The sequence below is a fragment of the Danio rerio genome, chromosome 12 (assembly GCF_052040795.2).
Source record: "Danio rerio strain M-AB ecotype USA chromosome 12, GRCz13ab, whole genome shotgun sequence".
Taxonomy (NCBI): domain Eukaryota; kingdom Metazoa; phylum Chordata; class Actinopteri; order Cypriniformes; family Danionidae; genus Danio; species Danio rerio.
In genome coordinates, this window is record NC_141032.1 from 41266444 (window position 1) to 41290000 (window position 23557).

The window sequence follows — 23557 nt, forward strand, 5'->3', positions numbered from 1 at the left end:
GGTGTGGGGTGGCACAGTGGGTAGGGCTGTCACCTCATAGAAGGAAGGTTGCTGGTTCGTGCCCTGGCTGGATCAGTTGGCATTTCTGTCTAGAGTTTGCATGTTCTCCCCATGTTGGCGTGACTTTCTTCCGGGTGTTCCGATTTCCAACACAAGTCCAAAGACATGCTCTATAGGTGGATTGGGTTGGCTAAATTGATCGTAGTGTATGCGTATGCATGTGAGAGTGTATGGGTGTTTCCCAGTGATGAGTTGCAGCTGGAAGTAAAACATATGCTGGATAAGTTGGTGGTTCATTCCGCTGTGGCGACCCCTGATGAATAGAGGGACTAAACTGACAAGAAAATGGATGAATGAGTGAAAATGTATGAGATGTGATCACTTATTTGTTAGTTAATCACATGGTCTGTTGAGGCAAAATCACAACTTTTTTTGCTGCACATTAAGGAATTGATTTGGGAAGAAGGCTTCTATCGTAGTTTATAGATGTACATAAAACTGAATAAAAATGTAGTTGTAGGTGCATACAATTTTTAGAATTGTGCATACAGTTTGAAAATTTATGCTCATCGTGAAGTTTTTATTTAGTGTTTTGTATGCAAAATAATAATAAAATTGCAAAAAAATAATTGGATTTTATAAATGTAATGTTATTAAAATATGTACCCACTGTTGAGTTTGCCTATATATATATATATATATATATATATATATATATATATATATATATATATATATATATATATATATATATTTTTTTTTTATTTATTTATTTATTTTTTTTAACACTTTTATTGTTTTAGAAAGGTGTGATACATTCTTACTGTATTAGTAATTTTTAAAAATTAAAAAAAGAAAGGAATAGAATTAAAAAAAAATGCATTCTCATGCGAGGAAAGTAATACAAAAACAAATAAATAGAAAATAAAGATTAACTAAAATAAACTTAAAGATAACAATAAAAAGGGCAATTTTGTTAAAAATTAAAAATATATAAAAAATAAATACCATTAAAACATTGACATTTCAACATATACATTCCTGTGAAAGTATATTAAAGTTAGTCATTACAAACACAGTGTATTTTAACAGTCACATTGTTTGGGATTACTAAACAGTCAGTCCACTGTTATTTAAAAAATGAAGGAAGAAGTCCCAAATCTTGTAGAATATGTGCATTTTTTGTTTGATTGAATAAGTCAACCTTTCCATTGCTATACAGGAAGACATTTCCTTAATCCAGAGTGACAAAGATGGAGCATGAGTACTTTTCCAATGAATGGCAATCAGGCGCTTCGCATGTAATAGACACAGATTTATAAACTTCTGTTCATATGACTTCAGCGATAAGGCAGGTGGGAAAAGACCAAGGATACAGATTTTAGGGCAAACAGAGATTTCTTTACCAATAGTTTTAGAGATTACACCAATTATTTCTTTCCAAAAGAATTGCAAGTGCTCACATTGCCAAACACAATGGAACAGTGTGCCCTTGTAAGTCAAACATTTTCCACAAATGTCCAGAATATTTCTATTAAATTTATTTAACATTTCTGGTGTTATATATGTTCTCATTACCCAATTATATTGGATTAATTTAAAACGGGTATTGATTGATAATGTTTGCGCTTGAAGACAACTTTCTTCCCATTCATTTTCTGTAATATCTAGTTGAAAATCTTCAATCCAAGCCAGTCTTTTATGATTTGTAGTTTCTTTGGAAGCATTAACAAATTTGCTATATAGTGTAGAAATTTTGTATTTGGCATTGTGATCTTTAACTGCAATTTCTTCTAAACTACTTAGGGTCGGGCACTGATATGAATGATTTTTAGATCTTATAAAATTACGGATCTGAAGATACTTAAAAAAATGAGACTGAGGAATTTTATATCTTTCCTTTAAGGTTTCAAAGGACATCAAGAGTTTGCCTATATTTGACCCAACATTGGGTTAATACAACCCCCTAAAATAGGTGGATGGAATCGTAGCTGTGTGTCTGCAAGTGTGTGACGTGGTAGTGTTGGGGGACTTGTATAACTGGAATGTTGTTGGAACTGACGAAAATGCAAATTTTGGAGCCAATTAAAAGACTGAGGTGTTGAATGATAACAAGGGCATAGAAAATTACTGGAAAAGACTACTTTTTGTTAAGAAATCAATACACTACATTTGTAAATCAGTTAACCAAGTTAACTGTAATCTAATGGAAAAATAATTTTGAATGTTCATTTTTTTGTGCTAGATATATAAGCAGTTTAGCATGCATAATTCAGTAAAGTCTCATTTCACATAACATTTATAGAAAAGTTATAATTCATTCATTCATTTTCTTTTCAGCTTAGTCCCTTTATTAGTCAGGGGTCGCCACAGTGTAATGAACCGCCAACTTATCCAGCACATGTTTTACTCAGTGGATGTCCCTCCAGCTACAACTCGACACTGGGAACCAACCACGCACTCTTGCACAAACTCACAAGCACTACAGCTAATTTTATTCAGTTTACCTACAGCGCGTGTCTTTGGATTGTGGGGGAACCGGAGCACCCGGAGGAAATCCACGCAAACAAGGGGAGAACATGCAAACTCCACACAGAAATGTCAGCTGACCAACCCGGGGCTCGAACTAGCGACTTTCTTGCTGTGAGGTGACCCACTGCGCCACCGTCCTGCCAAAAGTTATAATACTTGTTCTTATTAAGACAAATCAACTGGAGAAGTATAGTGATAATTGTATATATAACAAAACCTAATTGTTTAAAGCAATCAGACTCATTGAAGAGATGTGGCCGGGGCTACATGTGCTTGCAGTGTTGTTTTCACAAATCCACTAGAGGGCGCTGTGTACATTTTTGACAATCTCAAATACCTTACTGGGGCATGTTTTCTTATCCATGTTATTTCTCGTAAATCCATCAGGGGCCACTTTGTATATTTCTGCCAATCACAACATTCTTGTCATGCGTATCCATGAGAGAAAACAGAGTTTCACTCTGCGTTTGGGGTTTTGTTTTACCTGGTTTCTTTAATCGTCCTCCTCCAGACTCAAATCCTGGTCTCATCCTGTCTGATCCACATTCCAAATATGGTGTCATAGGTGGCAAGCTACCGAACAAACATTCGGAGGTTAGCAGTCATCGGTATCACCCTGGATTATTTAATTTACACACAAAATCCAGCCATATGTACCCATGAGCACATATTTCCCAGTTTCAGAAAATATAGCCCTGGGCACATTTTCGCAATGAGCCTGTGCTGCTTTAATGCAGGGGTGCTCAAACTCAGCCGTGGAGGGCCAGTGTCCTGCAAAGTTTAGTTACAACCCCAATCAGACACTCCCGGGCTAGCTAATCAAGCTTTTACTAGGCTTTCTAGAAACATCCGCGGAGGAGTTTTAAGGCAAGTTGGAGCTAAAATCTGTAGAGTTTGGACACCCCTGCTTTAATGTCATCCAAGATCATTTTATGAATCTTTTTCTAAGTATTAGTTGTGGCAGTGCTACCATTTTAAAAGAATCGTTTTCTCACCAATATCACACACACAAACACAACAATACACAACCCTAGTAACGACTGTAGGCCTTCATTACACACAACCTTCTTGGAAACATCTAATAAAGCACACACGATATGTTGATGTACCTTTACCTTGTGGTTGTTTATGAGGGTTTTGTTTACGATGAGTGCTTTGAGCCATACGGTGCATGAGTTTATGTTATCTTAGCGTGCACACTGTGACAGCTGTAGAGTGGCAGTTTGGCCAGTCTTAATGTTCTTAAGATACCAGTGCCAGTATAGTTTACGTGGCACGAGAGAATGACGCACTGTAATCAGTATTGGGTCACTGATCATGTTCCACTCACCCGAAATGGTCCCTGCTCTTGATAAAGGGTGGTACTGTACACCTACTGTAAGTTCTCATGTGAAGCTGTAGTCGGACACAGGAGATGATGTGACAATGGTCTTATCATGGCTGTAAAGAGTTCAATTGCTTACATAAAGACTGTACTCATTCTTTTGTCACATGATAATGCCATTTAAAAAAAAAATTATATTAAATACTAAACTTCATGTATACATTTTTATTCATTTATTTTCACTTATTTAATATTCATATTTATTATTTATTATTATTTAAGACTTTTGAAGCATGTTATTTTCGCTTTGGTAAATATCTTTTAGCTTTGGTAAATAAAATGTGTTTGTTTTGTTTTGTTTAAAGTCTCTTATGCTCAAAAAGGTTTCTTTACTCTAAAAGACATGCTGGGTAACGAAAAATCCAAAAATAGGATCATTTTATTACATTTAAAGGGCACCAATGACGAAAATCATCTTTTGTAAGCTTTTTGGACAGAACTGTGTAAGTATAGTGTATCACAGGAGTGATATAAACACAGTCTCCTTTTTTAATTTCCTGACATTAAAATAGGATCCAAATCCCTCCCATTTTGAGGGCCTCCACCACGTGACGTAGGAGTGCGGTTTTCCCACTCACTGAATTGATTGACAGCCATGTATTAAGATGTCTCAGTAATATTGTGTATGATCATAACAACAAGACAGGACGTACACAAAGCAACCGGGATTAAAAGATATGTTCATCTCATTGTGATCATCAATCTTCATCAAATGTGATCAAGTAAGATCAATAAGTTTAAAATGTTTTTAAAACAATGCATGTTTGTAATGAGTTACAGCTATTTTACTGTCTCTATCACCACAGCCGCATGTCAGTGCAATTATAGAAGAAGACGCTTCAATCTTGGTTTGTGAACATTAAATTAGGTTTATTTGGTACATTAACATAACAGATATCCATACAGCAGTGGATATTAACCCATATCCTGTCACATTTGCCGTGCAAAAACAGTGCAAAGTTAAGAGCGTGCGCTGTGTCTGTGTCCGCTGTGTGCCTGATCTCTGTAATGGCATTGTGTTTGACTCATCGTTGCAGTAAGGCTTCAGTTAACGCCATAACAAATACATAAAATACTCATTGGGAAAGTTTTTACTGAAGTGTTTCTCACAAACTTTACGTGAGATCTGCTTCCTTCATGTCTGTCACTGTGCAGTTTATCTGACGCAGCCGAGGTGGAGATTGAGGCACACTCTGACAGGCACAGTGGGCAGAGATCTACCATTAAAGGCACAAACAAAAACAACTGCATTGTGTTTAAAGCAGAAATGTAAAATATTCTGAAAGGTATACTAAATAATCTGACGAGTGTTTTGAGCTGAAACTTTACAGACACATTCTGGAGACACAAAAGATCTATCTTAAATCTTGAAAAGGGGGTAAAATAGGTGTCTTTTAAATGACATTATTTAACCTAACTGTTGGGTTTTGTCCAAGGTTAAATTACCCCGGCATTTTTTGAGATTTTTATTGATGGAAAAATGCTGTAAATGTAAATATTGTTAAATATTATGATTATGCTTTCATTCATTCATTCATTCATTTTCCTTCGGCTTAGTCCCATATTAATCAGGGGTCACCACATTGGAATGAACCGCCAACTATTTTGGCATATGTTTTGCGCAGCGCATGCACTTCCAGCTGCAACCCAGTTCTGGGAAACACTCACATTGACAAACACTCATACACTACTGCCAATTTATTTAATCCAGTTCACCTATAGTGCATGTCTTGTACTATGTCATCATAGTAGCAGCTTTTCATTCCTTCCAACAAACTGCCAATGCTTTTTGGCATGCAACAGTTGGTTTCATACAACTCTCTGCTGTTTTATAATGTTATCATTTGCTTATGTCATGTCAGTCAAAATTAAATAAACTTGTGAATGCTGAATCATTATTACATACAGAAATGTTGAACTAGTTGTCGAAATCTGTTATAATAATTTTATAACAATTTTTAAACCTTTTTTCCCCCGCAAAATATCTTTTTAATTGAACAATTTCATGAATGATTTACAGACCTGTGTATTTTGTAGATTCAGTTCCAATACTACAATATTGTTTACAGTTAAATAAATTAGAATTTAACTGTAAATTAAAGAGCAAATGCAGAAAAAGTGTGAAACATACATATTCAGTGTCTTGTACTCAGATATCTCACTAAATGCAGTGATGTCTAACTTTACTGTAGTTTTCAAATGGCTGTGCAAATAATATACCGCTGTCTTGAGCATTTTCAGAAAGTGTCACCAAAATCTGACTTTTTTGCATTGGAAAAAAATAAAGTAAACCGTCAAAATGGAAACATGACAAAGTCTTTTGACCATCTTGTTCATAAACAATGGTGTCAGGACTTTTTATCTTGAAGACACTGACACTTTCATTGACATGAATACTTGCTTTTGAGGAATGAGCTCTCCATTTTGAGCAAGTGACACGCTTTTGCAGGTTATCAATTAGGTTTTGCAGTTTGCACTAATTGGTTTGAGAAATGCATTCACTGTTGTGCAAATGTAAATAGTTTTGTGAGAAATGCACCAAAGCCACTGAGAAAAACTGTATTTTGATTGTAATTTATGTCTACTAAATCAGAATTTTCAGCATGATTATTCCTGGTTACAGTATCTTATTATCACTTAGGAATTGTTATGCTAACATAATGCTCAATAAACTTACCAGTTATCAATGTTTGAAACATTTGCTTCATAAAACTGATACATTTTTTTGCCATGCAATTAGCAAAAAATATAAATAAACTTTATAAATAAACTTACAGACTGTAAACTTTTAATTATTAGTGCTTTTCTGCCTCGTTCTGTCTTGTTCCATTTAATAACCATGCATAACAAATAAATGACAGTACATTTCATCCATTCGATTGGACAACTGCAATAAGTTAAGTATTTTTGTCATCTTTTTCCACCTCTATGTCTCTGTCGTTTGTGTCCTCACCCAATCTTTTCTCCTTCATCTTATTGTTTGCATTATAGAGCTCTATAATTGTCCTCTTTTAAAAGTCAGATCTCCTCTGCTGCATTTCAATCAAAAGGCTTCAAAGAGAACGACGTGTTTGTGTATTTGAATAGGTCGTTAGATAATCGGGGTGTGTTTTCTGACTTGAATGTTCGCTTGGCACTCTCTATAGCACTCTTTATCCAGCATGATTCAGCCTTGTGGTTATATTTGAACCATCAGAGCTGCCTATGGACTCATTTGAATACCACTGACCTCCAGAGTAGATGTAAAAAACCCAAGCTCACTGAAAATACATTCCTCAGCCTAATTAAAAAAAAAAAAACGTATATAAAATACATTGCTCTGGGGATCTTTCATTGCACGTTTCTGATGACAAATTCATTAGAGGGAGCTGTCTACATTTTTGCAAATTTGAAATATGTTACTTTTGGTATGTTTTGTTGTACGTTTCAGATACAGATCTTTCTTGTACACATCCATGAGGTCACAGATCACCCAGCAAACCACTGATTTAAACCCTTCCCTAAACCCAATCAATAGTGTTTTCAATAGCAAATGTTAGAGAAAAATGCTTTTCAACAGTATAGTAGTAGCCGGATTTTACATTACTTTTATCTGTTTTGTGCAATTGTGCTTTTCCAGACACAAACCACACCAGAAAAAAATTGTCTCTATGGAGATGCTTGATGGCAAATGTGTTTAATTACAAATCATAGACACAATTAAGTTGTTTTGTGATATTTATTTGGTGTTATACAAAAAACTGAACAAAAACTAATTCTTTATTCATCAATAATATGTTCCTTTAAATTAGGGATGCACTATATTAGAAAAGCATGACATTGCGATATTTTGTTTTTCTGCAGTTTATATTGCAATATACTGTATCTATACAATTTGAATTGAACACTATTTGGAAATCATTTTAAGCCACACCCAAAAACCGCCACCCACCAATGGTGGCTTAGCAACTGTAGCTACACGCAGGGGCTCTGTCAAGCTTTCAAGCGAGTGCATATGGATTGTGCAAATCTGATACGCGGTATCCTTAAAGTTTGGACGGCATGGTGGAATCCTTTCCCTTTTCAAAACCCAAAAATGCCAGCGTGGATCAAGCTGTGTGAGGGGCGCTAAAGGAGCGGAGTTTGTTTTGTTTTGATATTCCTGACACTGTGATAGATGGCAAAAACTCACACACCTCTTACCCTAAACAGATCTAAATGAGTAACAGATCTAAAATGATCTAACAGATCTTTGTGTTTCCCACAAAAATACAAAGCAGGTTATGTTTCACAGCTGTCTTTTTTCTTTCTTTTTTTTTTCTTTTTTGCTCGATATTATGAGCACTGCTCCGTTTAAGCCTTTGCCATAGTAATGTTAGTCATACTAATAGCGAATAGGTCATAATGACTTGAGTTATTGATCCGGCAAAAACGAATCTGCGAATCTGTTGCTAACTTTACTGAACTTTATATTTCCATCTATTTCAAGCTACAAATATTTGAAATTACAAATCAACAGAACAAAACCGAGATATGATCACAAACTGAGCACTTGCGATCAACATACTTTACCAGCAGCTGTTTTTCAGTCATTTATAAAGAGCACACAAGCATAATAACAGTGATAGGTAACTTACTGCACATTGTTATGGGTCAATGATTCTACTTTTCAGCACAAATCCATCAGTTTCCCCTTTCTGGCTGCTCTTTCTATGAATGAACTATGTAAAAGCACTGTCCATGCGGGTTTCCTCGTCGGTTAGTAACGTTATATTTCATTGCACAACAACTCATCCGTCAGGCTTTTTGGCTAAAAATTGAGAAATCCTGGTTTAATTTGATATTATTAGATTATTTTTACATTTCACCTCTCCTGCTGAGCATGAGCTAAGCCGTTAAATGGTTAGGGTATGAGGCGGCTAGGCTAAGCTAGCTTCAATTTTGATTGAATTATTCTCTATTCGGTTGCCTATTATGGCGTGAATATACCCATGTAATGCTTACTGCAGTCCTTTTTTCTCTGGCTTTCTCGGATATATCACCTGTTCGCCAAAAAAGAAATAAAATCCCTGGCAATGTCTGACACCGGCGTATACACATTGATAAAGCTGTGCCAGGCACGAAAGCTTGACAGGCATAGCAACAGTAACTAAGGAGGGCGGGGCTTAGCGAAGAGTCAATTTTTGCTATTAACAAATCATTAACTAAGACTTTTGCTTCGGTAAGCTTCTAATTTTCTTCTTATTAATAGTTATGAAGGAAGTTTAGGTATTGAGTAGGGATGTAGAATAAGATCATGCAGAATATGCTCTAAGTACAAATAAGCAATATCTAGGCCCATCCGGAATCTGCGCGCGCAGAATTCCACAGATTTTCCGCAGATTTTTAGCCTATCATTAATTGTTTATTTACTTGAGGATATGTGTGTAAATCTATAATTATTCTGTTTTTTAATTAATTACAGTAATATTATTTACTAATGTGAAAATGTTCATATGATTTATGTACAATGCAGTTTGTACAGTAATATTTTCTGTGTTTTACTAGATATATTATATGACATAACTTGCTTTATTTACCAAATAAGTTGATTTCTTATTGGATTTGCATTTTAAACATTAAAATAAAAGTTAAAAAGATATATATATATATATATATATATATATATATATATACATATATACATATATATATATATATATATATATATATATATATATATATATATATATATATATATATATTTTTTTTTTTTTTTTTTTTTTTATTTCACATATTAAGTTTTAGTTATGATGCTCCCAAAATAATTGCACAGAAATCAGCAGACTTTTACCAAATTCTCCGCAGAAATAGCAAAAAACGTCTGCAGATTCCGTCTGGCCTTACCAATATCTCAATCAAATACATTATAATAAGCAACTAGTTAATAGAGAGAATTGTTCCCTCAAGTATCATCACATTTTCATTGATTGGGATGATTCTGTAGAGGAGTGAACCATGCATAAAATGTAATAAACAAATGAAAAGCTTAGATAAATATAACAAAGCAAAGATAAAAGTGAAATAAACAGTGCCTGGTAAATGTATAATAACTCTAAAGGCCTTCCTGTACAAAATAATTCAATAAAATTATTCATTAAACTTTATAAATTGTGCATTAATTTTTAATTAAATTGTTTTTTTAATTAAACATGCAAATTATTAACTTTCACTCCATTAGTGTTAAACTCTGCAGTGACCCGTATAAATCTATACCCTTGCTCAACTATAATCCCAACTCACTTCTGCACACATCGTGATATTGATGCGGAAACGTCAAATTGTCCAGCTCTTCTGTAATTATCATTTATTGTGAAAATGAACAAATTGCTCATATTGCTCCGCATTGTTTATTTTACCTAAAAACAGTCAAGTGTATGTTTAAATGTGTTTTTTGGCAGGGGTTTCAGCAGGCTTACTCATGTGTTTCCAATGGGCCTGTTGTGCACAAATGGAAGCTCATTTAGTTTTGGAGTCTTCCATCATGGTGTGCTTGCTTCTTTCTATTAGTCATATCTTTTATGTGGACCCATTATGATTTTTCCATTCAGAGATGTTTTTGGGACACCCTGTGTCACTGTAACCAAAGTAAATAGCCTGTGTAGTTAATGTGAAATGATGGCAAGCTGTGATGATCAGCAAACCCTATTGTCAGGGAGAGAGGAATAGGCTAAAATGGTTTAATGCTTTTGACATAGGTCATGCAGAGCATATATAAAAGATAAAACCAGACCATTTGAACCCTCAAGCATACTTTATACACACACAAAAAATCCATAATATAGCAGTTTTCCGTATTTTGTGGTTCATATTTTTATTTCCCCCGTTTATTTATACTTTTGAATTGCATTATCTGATCTGATGTTTCTTCCAACAACTTTTAACTTGAAAAGTTTAAAAAAGTTACTTTTATTAACATATTTATTAGTTTAAAGTGATGTATTGTCTGGGTTGGTATTGTATATTACTGTCATACATTTTCTGTTATTTTAAATCTTACTGCTATACATATTATTTCTTATATTATACTATTTCAAGCTACTAAATTGTCAATAAAAGTCACTTTGTTAAACTGTAGAGTTGACTTTTCAACAGCAAAATTCAACAGAGCAGAGATCAAGGTCCCATAATGCAATTCACAACCGAAAATAAATGAAAAACACTTTGTGAATCACAAAATGGTTATTAACAGATATTTCCTTAAGAGTACTGTAGACCTTAACTCTTCCCTTGTGGACACATTTAGGCACAAATGTCTCAAGTGTGAATCCAAACTTATTTTGTATTTTCTTTCTTTGTATTTAAAATGTTTTTTTTTATTATAATTTGTATTTTTAAATCAGTATAAATAATAATAATAAAAACATTAGATTGAAGTAGTTCCTATTAATTTTCCTATGGGATAAATTACAGTCTTGCTCTTAATTTTGTTAAATCAAGTCCTCTTTTGTGTTTGTGTGTGTGTGTGTGTGTGTGTGTGTGTGTGTGTGTGTGTGTGTGTGTGTGTGTGTGTGTGTGTGTGTGTGTAAGAGAACTATTAAAAATGTTATTACGGAATACTAATATAAAACTACTATATATAAATAAAATATAATAAAAATATTATTTAAAAAAAGGCTTGCTCTGGTAAACATCACTTGGGGGGACTTATAATTTTGTCATCAACTGTATAATTGTATATGGGAATATACAGTAGGGGGTATGTAGATGGATGGGTTGGGTTAAATCAGGACAGTAGGAAAGTACATGACATTAGGTAAAGATGGATGGATGGAGGGAGGGAGGGAGGGATGGATGGATGGATGGATGGATGGATGGATGGATGGATGGATGGATAGATAGATAGATAGATAGATAGATAGATAGATAGATAGATAGATAGATAGATAGATAGATAGATAGATAGATAGATAGATAGATAGATAGATAGATAGATAGATAGATAGATATTTTCCTTCGGCTTTGTCCCTTTATATGTCAGATGTCGCCACAGAGGAATGAACCGCCAACTTATCCAGCATATGTTTTACACAGCTGATGCCCTTAAAGCTGCGACCCAGTACTGAGAAACATCCATATACAATCATTCACACACACACACACACACACACACACACACACACACACACACACACTAGTTTATTTAGTTTTAGTTTATTAAATTCACCTATAGAGTATGATTTGGCCTGTGGGGGAAACCGGAGCACCAGGAGGAAGTGGGGAGAACATGCAAACTCCACATAGAAATGGCAACTGACCCAGCCAGGACTTGAACCAGTGACCTTCTTGCTGTGGGGCGACAGTGCTACCCACTGAGCCACCTTGTCGCCCTAGATAGACAGACAGACAGACAGGCCGACAGACAAAAAATATTGCCCAAGAATGTATTTGGAGCCGATATCACAAAAAAATGTAAACAGAAGTTGTTTAAAACCAGATGCAATACTCCTTCTCACATTTTTTTCCTCTTTCTCATTGTCAGATGGTGGTGCTGATGGACCCCATGGAGGATCCAGATGATATTCTTCGAGCTCATCGATCCAGAGAGAAGACTTATATGTTTGACGTGGCCTTCGATTATTCAGCCACGCAGGCAAGTTCGTTCTGTGTTTGTGTTGTGTGTGTTTGAACGGGCAAAATGATTCAACCAAGGTTAAGATGCTTTGAAAGAGATCACTTTTGTGTGTCTGTTTTTTTGTGTTTTTACTCTATGATAAATTATGTATAATCTGTGTTTGAATGGAAAAGTTAGAATGAAAGCTTCCCTGAAATACTCCAAAGGCTCAGTTATATGTGTTTTTTTTTTGTGTGTTTTCTTTAGGACGAGGTGTACAGATACACCACTAAAGGCTTGATTGAAGGACTCATATCAGGGTACAATGCCACTGTTTTCGCCTACGGACCCACAGGTCAGTATAGATGTCTTTTTCACCTAAGTAGAGAGATTTTTTTGCTATACAGTATATTTTTAGGGTTTAAAGAGACATCTTTCTACTGAAGAAATGGAATGTTTATATGGTCAAAATATGTTATACAGATGCTATTTTTTCTGTTTATAATGTTGCAGGAGTGTTTTATATTATACAACAAACTTTCCAATAAAAAAGTCTATACAGATGAAGACTTAATGAGGCCTCCTGTGAAATGTATTTATTTAATAAATGGTTCTGTCCTCAGTTATTCTCAAGTGCTGTTTAACAGAGAAAAGATTTATTGTATATGATATTTGTATTTATTTATTTATTCATATTTTGTTAGATTTTTGCTGGTTAATTAGGCAAGTCTCTGGACAATGGTGGATTGCTCTGTATAAATCACTAAACTAAAATATTTACTTAAAGGGGGTTGATAATATTGATGTTAGCAGTTTTTCAATATTTTAATTTTATATCAAATTGTTTTATTTTATTTTAATGATTTGTTTTGTTTTCTTCAGATGATAATATGCTATACAACAGTGTCCCAACCTTTTTATCATCGCAAATCGTTCAACACTTGACAATTCCTCCACTGGGATTTTTCCCCTTAGCAAAGAAACTATTCAAAGACGTCTGTTTCTTACTCATTTTGCTGCTTGTGGGTTAAATTTGGGCGCTCAAGTGACCAAGATGTGTACAATAGTTTTTCCCAAATATTTATATTTTATTTATTTAAAATTTATTTAATTTTTTTAAATGTTATTGTTTTCTTCAGATTTTAATATAATGCGAAAAAAAATGAAATGTTATAAAATATTTTTCTTAAATATTTATATTTTATTTATTTAAATAATTTTATTTTATTTTATTTTATTTATTTTTTTTATTTTATTTTATTTTATTGTTTTCTTCAGATGTTAATATGATGTAAATAAAATGTTATACAGTAGGTTTTCCCAAATATTTTAATTTAATTTAATGTAATTTAATTTAATTTAATTTAATTTAATTTAATTTAATTTAATTTAATTTAATTTAATTTAATATAATTTAATTTAATCATTTTCTTGTCAGCTTAGTCCCTTTATTAATCCAGGGTCGACACAGCGGAATGAACCACCAATTTATCCAGCAAGTTTTTACGCAGCGGATGCCCTTCCAGTAGCAACCCATCTCTGGGAAACATCCACACTTACTCATTCACACACACTCATTCACACATGCACTACGGACAATTTATCCTACCCAATTCACCTGTACCACATGTCTTTGGACTGTGGGGGAAACCGGAGCACCCAGAGGAAACCCACGCAAACGCAGGGAGAACATGCAAACTCCACACAGAAACGCTAACTGAGGCGAGGCTCGACCCAGCGACCTTCTTGCTGTGAGGCGACAGCACTACCTACCAGCACCACTGCGTCGGCTAATTTTATTTTATTTTATTTTATTTTATTTTATTTTATTTTATTTTATTTTATTTTATTTTATTTTATTTTATTTTATAATAAAAATCTTATTTAAAAGTTTAACAAGCTTAAATAAAAGCTTGTTCTGTTAAACATAATTTTGGAAATGTTTGAAAATAATTTACAATTTTACAGGCTAATAAGTTTGTCTTCAACTGTATGTTCGTTTCCAAGAATATACAGTAGGGAGGTATGCAGATAAATTATATGGTAAAGTAAATCAAGACAGTAAAGCAGTACAGTAGGAAAGTACATGGTATTAGATGGATGGATGGATGGATGGATGGATGGATGGATGGATGGATGGATGGATGGATGGATGAATGGATGGATGGATGAGTGGCCCTATGGCCAATGTAGTAAAAATCACAGACAATCAGTTACGACTAGGGCACACAGATTAGCCTTATCCTGATCTTCTTTTCTGTTCTGTCAACAAAGTCGCCTGCAATGTTTCCACAAAAAGACTAATAGACCAACTATAGCACGCCACGCTTTATAGATGTTGGCATCTGTTTATAAATTCAGTATGTGTGTTCATCTCACTGTATTTCATCACGCCAATCAATAATGCATTATCTTATTTCATCAAAACAAATCAATTAAAGGCCTGTTGTTGTGCTGCTTTGAAATGAATCACAGTTCATTCCTGGAAAGCAGATGTCTGTACCGGCCTGCACTAATCTGTCCTCGGAGTGACTCTTACTGACTGTTCCTGTTCCTGGCCGTGGCTATATAAAGCTTAGAGGGCGCAAAATCTGAGCTCAGCCTGACGGGGATAAAAGCTACCTGTAAACATTATGTTTCATTGACTGTGACTCATCTCACACCTGTGCCTTGTGTTTACTTTACGTCAGGCTGATGAGCATAGACTGTATGCTAATTGTCTACTATTATTTCCCATTTTTCAGATTTATGAATCAGATTTCTGCGGGTAGGCTTGTTATAGAATTTTCAGGAAGATGTTATTCTAAATGCAAGAAATAAAATACAGTTTTTTATTATTATTTTTTATGATTTTTTTATTATTTTTTTAAGTTAATTTAATTTGATTTTATTGAAATGTTAAAATAATGCAATACTTTCCTGGGTCACAAATATTTTTATTTTATTTAGTTTAATTTAATTTTATTTAATTTTATTTTATTGAGATGTTAAAATAATGCAATATATTACTAAGTCATAGTTTTATTTTATTTTATTTAGTTTAATTTAATTTAATGTATTTTTATTTAATTGAGATGTTAAAATAATGCAATATAATACTGGGTTACAAAGATTTATATATTTTTAATTTAACTTAATTTAATTTTATATTATTGAGATGTTAAAATAATGCAATACAATACTGGTTACAAAGATTTATATTTAATTTATTTTAATTTAGTTTATTAAATATTATATTTTATTTCATTGAGATGTTAAATTAATGCAATACAATACTGGGTCACAAAGATTTTTTATTTAATTAAAAAAAAATTAAGTTTTTATTTTATTTTATTGAGATGTTAATATAATGCAATACAATATTGGGTCACAAAGTTTTTATTATTTTATTTTAGTCCTATGTTACAATAATGCAATACAATACAGGGTCACAAAATGTTTATTATTATTATTATTATTATTATTATTATTATTATTATTATTATTATTATTATGTTATTGTTAGAGGTAAAATAAAGCAGTATAATATTGGGTCATAAAATTTTTCATTTAATTTTATTAAATTTTTTGTTTTTAATTCATACATTTTTTTAAGATTATAGTCATACAGTTTTTTTTTACTTTTATTTTATTTTGGTTATATTTGACTTTATTGTTTTACATGGTAAAATAAAGCAGTATGATATTGGGTCATACATGTTTTTATTGAATTTTTTGGGTTAATTTAATGTAATTAAATTTTTTATGTTAAAACAAAGCAGTATGATATTGGGTCATATCCCATGGGTTGCGGCTGCAAGGGCATCCGCTGCGTAAAAAAAAAATGTGCTGGATAAGTTTGTGGTTCATTTCACTGTGGCGACCCCAGATTAATAAAGCCGAAAAGAAAATGAATGAAATAATAAATATTGGGTCATTTTATTTTGGTTTTATTTTATCTAATTGTTTTTAGATGGTAAAATAACACAAAATAAGACTGGGTCACAAAATTATTTACTTTAATTTATTTGATTTTATTTAAAAGATATTGCGTACTTTATATGGCATTCTAAAAACAAATAATTGATGATATTTTTTTATTGTGTTAATAAAGATTTTTGTGTGTGTGTACAGGTTGTGGGAAGACTTACACCATGCTGGGAACAGACAGAGAACCTGGCATCTACGTTCGAACATTAAACGACCTGTTCAAAGCCATTGAAGAAACCAGCGATGACATGCAGTACAGCGTCTCCATGTCCTACTTGGAGGTCAGAATTTAATGAAATGCTAAATAGATTTGGTTTTATTTGTATACTTTCATGTTGTGGCTCGTTAACTTCCCCAATGTCACTCTTCCTCCATGCAAAACAAATGCAAAATCCTTCAGTTTTAAATATAAATAAATGGTAACAGCTTAAGTGTTATGTGATAAGACAATCAACAGGCTTGTGAGGAGCGACTGAAATCCTGTGTGTTTATCAGCTCTGTTTTCATGAAGGAGGGGTAAATCTTGTCGGATTAGCGACTGTCTCAGCATCTTTGATTAGACTGATGTCGTATTGATACTAGAAAGCTTGTTCTCCCACTGAGTTGTGATTGGTTTGTCCAAAGTTTACTCAAAACAAATACATGCATCTCGGATTCCCCACTATCATGTCCAGGCTAGGACACACGGTACCATTCAAGTACACAGAAATAGGAAAGAACATTCAAGGTCTCTACAAAAGGCCAGAAGGGATGTTGGAACGCGGATATTGCAGCACTTTAAATTTTATAAAGGAGAAATAACACCCTGTCAAGCTTTAAGCGTCACACACAATAGAAATGATGCTAGACAGACTTTGATTGACAAATTGTGCAACGAGGCTGTGGAGGAGAAATGTGAGACGGACAGAGAAAAAAAAGGAAAGAGAATTGAAGTGGTGCTGCTGTCAGCTCAAACATATGATCTCAAATGCACACGCATCACCTGTCAAAAACAGCACACAGCTATTGAGTTTGAAGGTTTAACTTGAGGCCTGGGAGATAAAAACGCTTCCTAGAGACCACAGTTTCATGTAGACCAAAAGAGTGAGCCTTTTTGACTTAAAAGTCCTGTGAAGTGCTTTGAAAAATACATTTTTAATTCAGTGATTGACAGAATCTCAACTAAAAAATGAAGAGAGGGTGGGACATAAGCCCCTTTCACACATACAGACCTTTCCGGAACATTACCGGCAATTTTCCGGAAAGGTCTGTATGTGTGAACAGGCCCTTTTTGAAAAAAACGGTAAATTCGTTCTGGCTATTTTCCGGAAAGAGAAGTTGTAACATTACCTGGAATTTGCCGGAATGTTGTGCTGTGTGAACGGAGAAGGAAGACTACCGGAAAGAGCGTGTGCACGTCTAGAACATGCTGTGGTGAGACGTCTGCTTTGGCCAATCAGAACAGTCAGACGCATTCACGTCCGAGCGGTTTATGAGAATAAAAGTCTTTGAATATTTTTCCAGACACATTTAGCTGCTAGAAATTTGTTAGATAACGTTTATATGTTCATCTTAATGCCAACCGTGTAAATAATTATCGATAAGATGCTTATGATAAGCCGTTGTTAGTTTACCCTCAAGCTTTGCGGATGTCGGTGAAACAGCCCGTGAGCGCCAGCACACACACATATCATGAACATCTCGACATGCGAAAATGTTTCTCTACATGTTTTCATCTAAGTTGTTCACAATACTGATCCATTTACAGAGTTTGTGATGTAGCCAAATGTTTACAGATAAAAGCGCTGCCATTTAGGGCTCATTTCTGGTTATTGATGTCAGAATTTACCGGTATTTTGGAATGGATGTGTGAATGCTGTTTTCTGGAAAAATCCCGTAACGTCCTCGCCTGTGTGAACAGCGCTTTTTTGAATTTACCGGTTAAGTCGTTCCGGAAATTTTATATATATTTACCGGTATCACTGTGTGAAAGGGGCTATAGAGTAGCTCCTCCCCTTAAAAAAAACTGCCAATAGTGTTTTACTCTTCCAGTGAGAGCGTTAAGATCAAATGAAAAATAAATGAGAACCGTCGTAAGGGGGAGGGGCATGTCATGTACTAGAAAGCATTTGATTGGTTAAGATTTGAGGAGAAACTAAAGTATGAGGGGATGTCAAAAAATCGTTGATCCGTTTAGGTGGAAGTGACAAACTGTAAGCTTTGGATTAGTCTTATATTGTGTAAATGTGGATTTTTGCCACTGTTTTAGAGCACATTAGCTTATAGATAATCTTTCAACTAGGGCTGGGTGATTAATCTAAAAGTAATCGACATTTAGAACCTATGATCGTTCTAATTTTTCAGATTACTTTCTCTACAGTGTGTGGAGTCACGTGACCTCGCTCTGTTAAGGCTTTCTTAAAGGCTGACATACTTCTGTGGCCACTTTGCAGCCGCATCTGACCTCTGTTTAAGGATGATGGACCCATTCTTGAGCTTTACTTTGCACTACATTGATGATGATTGGAAGCTGTGTCAGATATGCCTTGAGATGGCATATTTTCTATTACATTAAAATTGTTATTTACAATAAAATATTTGTTTACAGAAGATTCCAGAAATGCACTGTTTAAAATAATATTTACAGAATATACATTTTAATTAGAATTATTCATTTTAATTAGAAAATATATTATTCTCTGAAATAATTCTTCGAAAAGTGCAAGTTATTTATTTTAAATAGTTTTAAAAAGTGACTGTTTATTTAGACAATTTGTGTTTTATTTTCAGTTGTTCAATGTTGATGTTCAATAAATAATCAGAAATATTAGATAGTGTGATTCCTTCAATTATTTTTAAAACCAAGTAATGCACCCTTCATTAAGAAAATATGAGCATATTTAAAACTTGTCACTAAATTATAAGGTCAATAAAAATAAATAAATAAATAAATAAATAAATAAATAAATAAATAAAGTCGTTCATTAATTGTAATATAGTTAAAATGTTCAATTAATCCAAATTTTTATTTTAGGCCAAATCGCTCAGCCCTACTTACAATTAATAGACTAAAACTAACTTCTATTTATTATTATTATTATTTATTATTATTATTATTATTATTATTATTATTATTATTATTGTTATTATTTCACAGGACCTTTAAACAACCATGAGGAAACATTGGAAACCATTCAAAGCATTCTAGATATCAACGTGTAGAGTTTAATGTAGAGTGAAACATTTGTTATTCTGACAAATTATATACAGTTGAAGTAAAAATTAGTAGCCCTCCTGTGAATAAAATTTTTTAATTTTTATTTTTTAATTTATTTTTTCCCAAATTATGTTTAACAGAGCAAGGAATTTTTCATAATATTTACTATAATATTTGTTTTTTTCTGGAGAAAGTCCTATTTGTTTTATCTCAGCTAGAATAAAAGCAGATTAGAATAATTAAAAAATATATATTATATTATATTATATTATATTATATTATATTATATTATATTATATTATATTACATTATATTATATTAATATAATATATTATACTAATCGAATTATGTGTTGTAACATGTAAAACAGGATCATGAAAGGAGCATTCAAAAAGCAACTCATGTAAACACCTTAATCATAAAATTGTCTTATTCAGATTAAGGTAAATAATTTGATTACTGATGTCCATGTAAACATAGTCAGTAATTTGCCTAATTACCCTAACCTGCCTAGTTAACCTACTTAAGCTAAGCCTTTAAAAGTCACTTGGAGCTGAATCTTGAAAAATATCTAGTAAAATATTCTGTACTGTCATTATGGCAAAGATAAAAGAAACCAGTTATTAGAAATGAGTTATTAAACCATTATGTCTTGAAATGTGTTGAAAAAATATATTTCCTTTAAACAGAATATATACAGAAGGACTAATAATTCAGGAGAGTTCAATTGTATATTTAGAATATGCTTATAAAACTTTATGCACTCACACACTTTTAATTTAGCTTTCAAGCTTTTGAACATACAGTTGATGTTTGACTTCTTTAGGTTAAATGGGTGTTTGGGAACTATGAGTAACTCACTCCATCCACACACAGAGAGAGCAACCTTCAGTAAACAGCACAATGCTCTCCTGTCCTCTGCTTTTCTTACACCTTCACGTTAAAGCTCCTATTTACTTTGGGCCTTTCAAACACTCAACGGTATCCTTCCCTCTAGAGACAGCCTTTTTTATTCTGTGCTTCTGTGGTTTAGGTTCAGACCTCCCGGTTCGTTCTGCCACTTTTTTTTTTGCTTTTTCCATCCACCTATATCTATAGCAGGTCTTCTAGTCTTCATCATTCAATGGCTTCTTTTCATACTGTCAGAGTGACCCTAAAATTATCACATGCTTACTGCAGATCACAGTGACCTCAGTGACAGCAATGAAATATTACGTTCGGGACGGACTTAAATTAAGCACTTTTGAGGTAGGTGCTCAGGATGTGGCCTTGTTCTAAACCGGGTTGAATGAAGCTTATTGAAAATTTTCTGAAAAATGAAATCCCACAGTCTCAATCTCTCCACTAGCATCCTGAAAACACTGCATATAACAGTTTAAGCTGTCCATTATGGATCGAATATAACAAGCTGTTGAATTGGGGGTGAAAAGTCTGAGAAAATAATCAAATTACAATATGTTTTGATCAATAATGTGATTAATTTAATGTGGATTTTTTGCAACACTTTAATGTTCTCTATTATTCAACAAAGACAAGCAATAGATCATTATACAGTGTTATCAAAACAGTATGTTAATAGCTATCAAATGTATCTTCATAAAATAAATATTTTAGACTTAAACCATTATAATTTTGGTTTACAATAAGGTTTCATTAGTTGATGAATTTAATAACATGGACTAATTATGAACAATTTTAATACAGCATTTATTAATCATAGTGCAATTTTTACTAATGCATTATTAACATCCACATTCATGCTTGTTAACGTTAGTCATGCATCATGAGTTAACATGAACTAACAATGAATACAAAATTGTTCAAAATTTAAAATTGCAGATGGCACTTCAGAGAGGTTGAGCTCTTCATATACACTACAAGCCTTTGGAGTCAGTACGATGTTTAAATGTTTTCATAACAATAAAATTAAATTATAAAATGTTATTGCACCATAAAAGAACAGTTCAAAAGTAGCTTAGAATTTAATTTAATAATTTATTTTAGTGATTTTAAAGATTTAAAAATTAAAGATAAAAATTTTAGCTTCATTACTTCAGAAATCACTCTAAAATTAATTATTATTATGATTTTTTATGATTTTTTATTAATTAATTTATTATTATTATTATTATTATTATTATCATTATCATTATTATTATTATTATTATTATTATTAATGGTAATAAAAGCAATAATGTCTGGAGTAATATTTTCCTTTGAAACTACTTACAATAAAAAAGCAGTAATTTAAAATTTGACAATTTTTTTTAACAATTTTTTTTTTTTTTACATTTAATAAATGCTGCCTTGATTAACAGAATCATCTTCTTTAAAAAAAAAAAAAAAAAAACTAATGAAACTGACCCCAAACTTTTGACCAGTAGTGTACATTAACTAACTTTAACTAACACAACCTTATTGTAAAGTTTTACCATAATTTCTCAGCTATTAGATTTAGTTTAGTCTAGTAAAATGATTGGCAATCGCCTGAATAATTTTGAATTAAATAGACTGAACTTTCTGCAAAGTCTTATGCTGATGTTAATTAAGACTAACAAACAACATCACTTCACTATTTTACATCAGCAATCATTGGTGCATGTTGAAACGGAACAATACTGTCAAAGGAAGTGTTATTGGAAGTGAAAAGCGAACACTAATTGAAAGCCAATTACCATTCACGTTAATAGCAACTCCCTTATAACATATATATGTTATAAGAGGGCGTTTGCAGGGTCTTAAATTTCCAAAAAATAAAATCAGGCTTTAAAAAGCTTTTAATTTAGTGAAATATTGCCTTGTAGGTTCTAAATTATTTGTAACTGGTCTTAATTTTTGTTCATATAAAGCTACCCAATTAGGCCTGCACTCATACAAATCACCAATAATCCAGTAAAAAGTCCCAATAGAACTTTTAATAAAACCAATATGGTTTAATTATCTTTCTTACAATAACATTTGTTCTCTATGTTTTTATAAATGATAAATAGTGAGGACACTGACCTGGACAGACTGTACATTTAGCTTTTTTATCTTTTTAAACTTATAAATCATTTTGTTAACTAGGGTTTTGTCAATTAGATTTAGAATTATTTAGATTTTTTTGATGGGCCAACTAAAAGCCATTAGCAGAAATCATTTGCATTTAACCCTGTATAAATCTAAAATTTCACTATACAGTAAATGGTTTTGTTTTAAAAATGCCTTAAATTTGACTTGATGAAACCTGCAGAAACCTTGATTATAGCAATATTATCACTATATTAAACTATTTAAACATTGGGCTCCCAACATGGTAAAAATATACACAGCAGAATACATTTAAGTAGAGTTTTTTTTTATCTTTTATTTAGTCCAAATATTAGAAATTTCTTAAATTAGGAAGACAGTTATTATTTCCAGACAAGTAAATAATATTGTAATGTTTTCAGAATTAATATGTAAAAATTAAGAGAGTTTTTATCTTAAAACATGCAAAATAATCCATCATTGGGGTAAGCAAAATAATCTTGTTTTTATTATTTTATCATTGGCAGCTTATTTTGCTTGTTTTTTTTTTCTTTTTGGAAAAACACTTCATTTCTACATATTATTTATGAAAACAAGACAATACTATTTACATGTCTCACATGTAATACTTCTTAATTTAACAACCAACCCAAAGACAAAACCTCTAAGAAGGAAAAGCATTTTGCTACTTTAATTTTCATGTGACACGAGCACAGTGTAATCACAGCGTTTGAAATGAAATATCCACATTTGTTTTAATAGAAATTATTTTAACAATTCACTTTTAATGTTGAACACGTTTGTTAATGCCATTTTGAGGGTTCTCACCTGAAAAATGTCAAGAGATGAATGCATGTTCATATGATAACTTTCACAATGAACCATGCTGCGCACT

The 23557-nt window shown here is 32.6% G+C and overlaps 1 protein-coding gene across 6 annotated transcripts in view; it reads left to right on the forward strand.

The window, feature by feature from the left end:
• The window catches only part of kif19 (kinesin family member 19), an 89953-nt gene that overhangs the window by 42726 nt on the left and 23670 nt on the right, over positions 1-23557 (forward strand). For all 6 annotated transcript variants that reach the window (XR_015504474.1, XR_015504473.1, XR_015504476.1 and 3 more), the window contains exons 3-5: positions 12417-12527; positions 12756-12843; positions 16602-16738. Coding sequence is in view for 2 of the 6 variants with exons in the window: in XM_087276845.1 (XP_087132971.1) it covers positions 12417-12527; positions 12756-12843; positions 16602-16738 (336 nt within the window). In the remaining 4 variants the exon portion in view is untranslated. The remainder of the gene's footprint in view (positions 1-12416; positions 12528-12755; positions 12844-16601; positions 16739-23557) is intronic.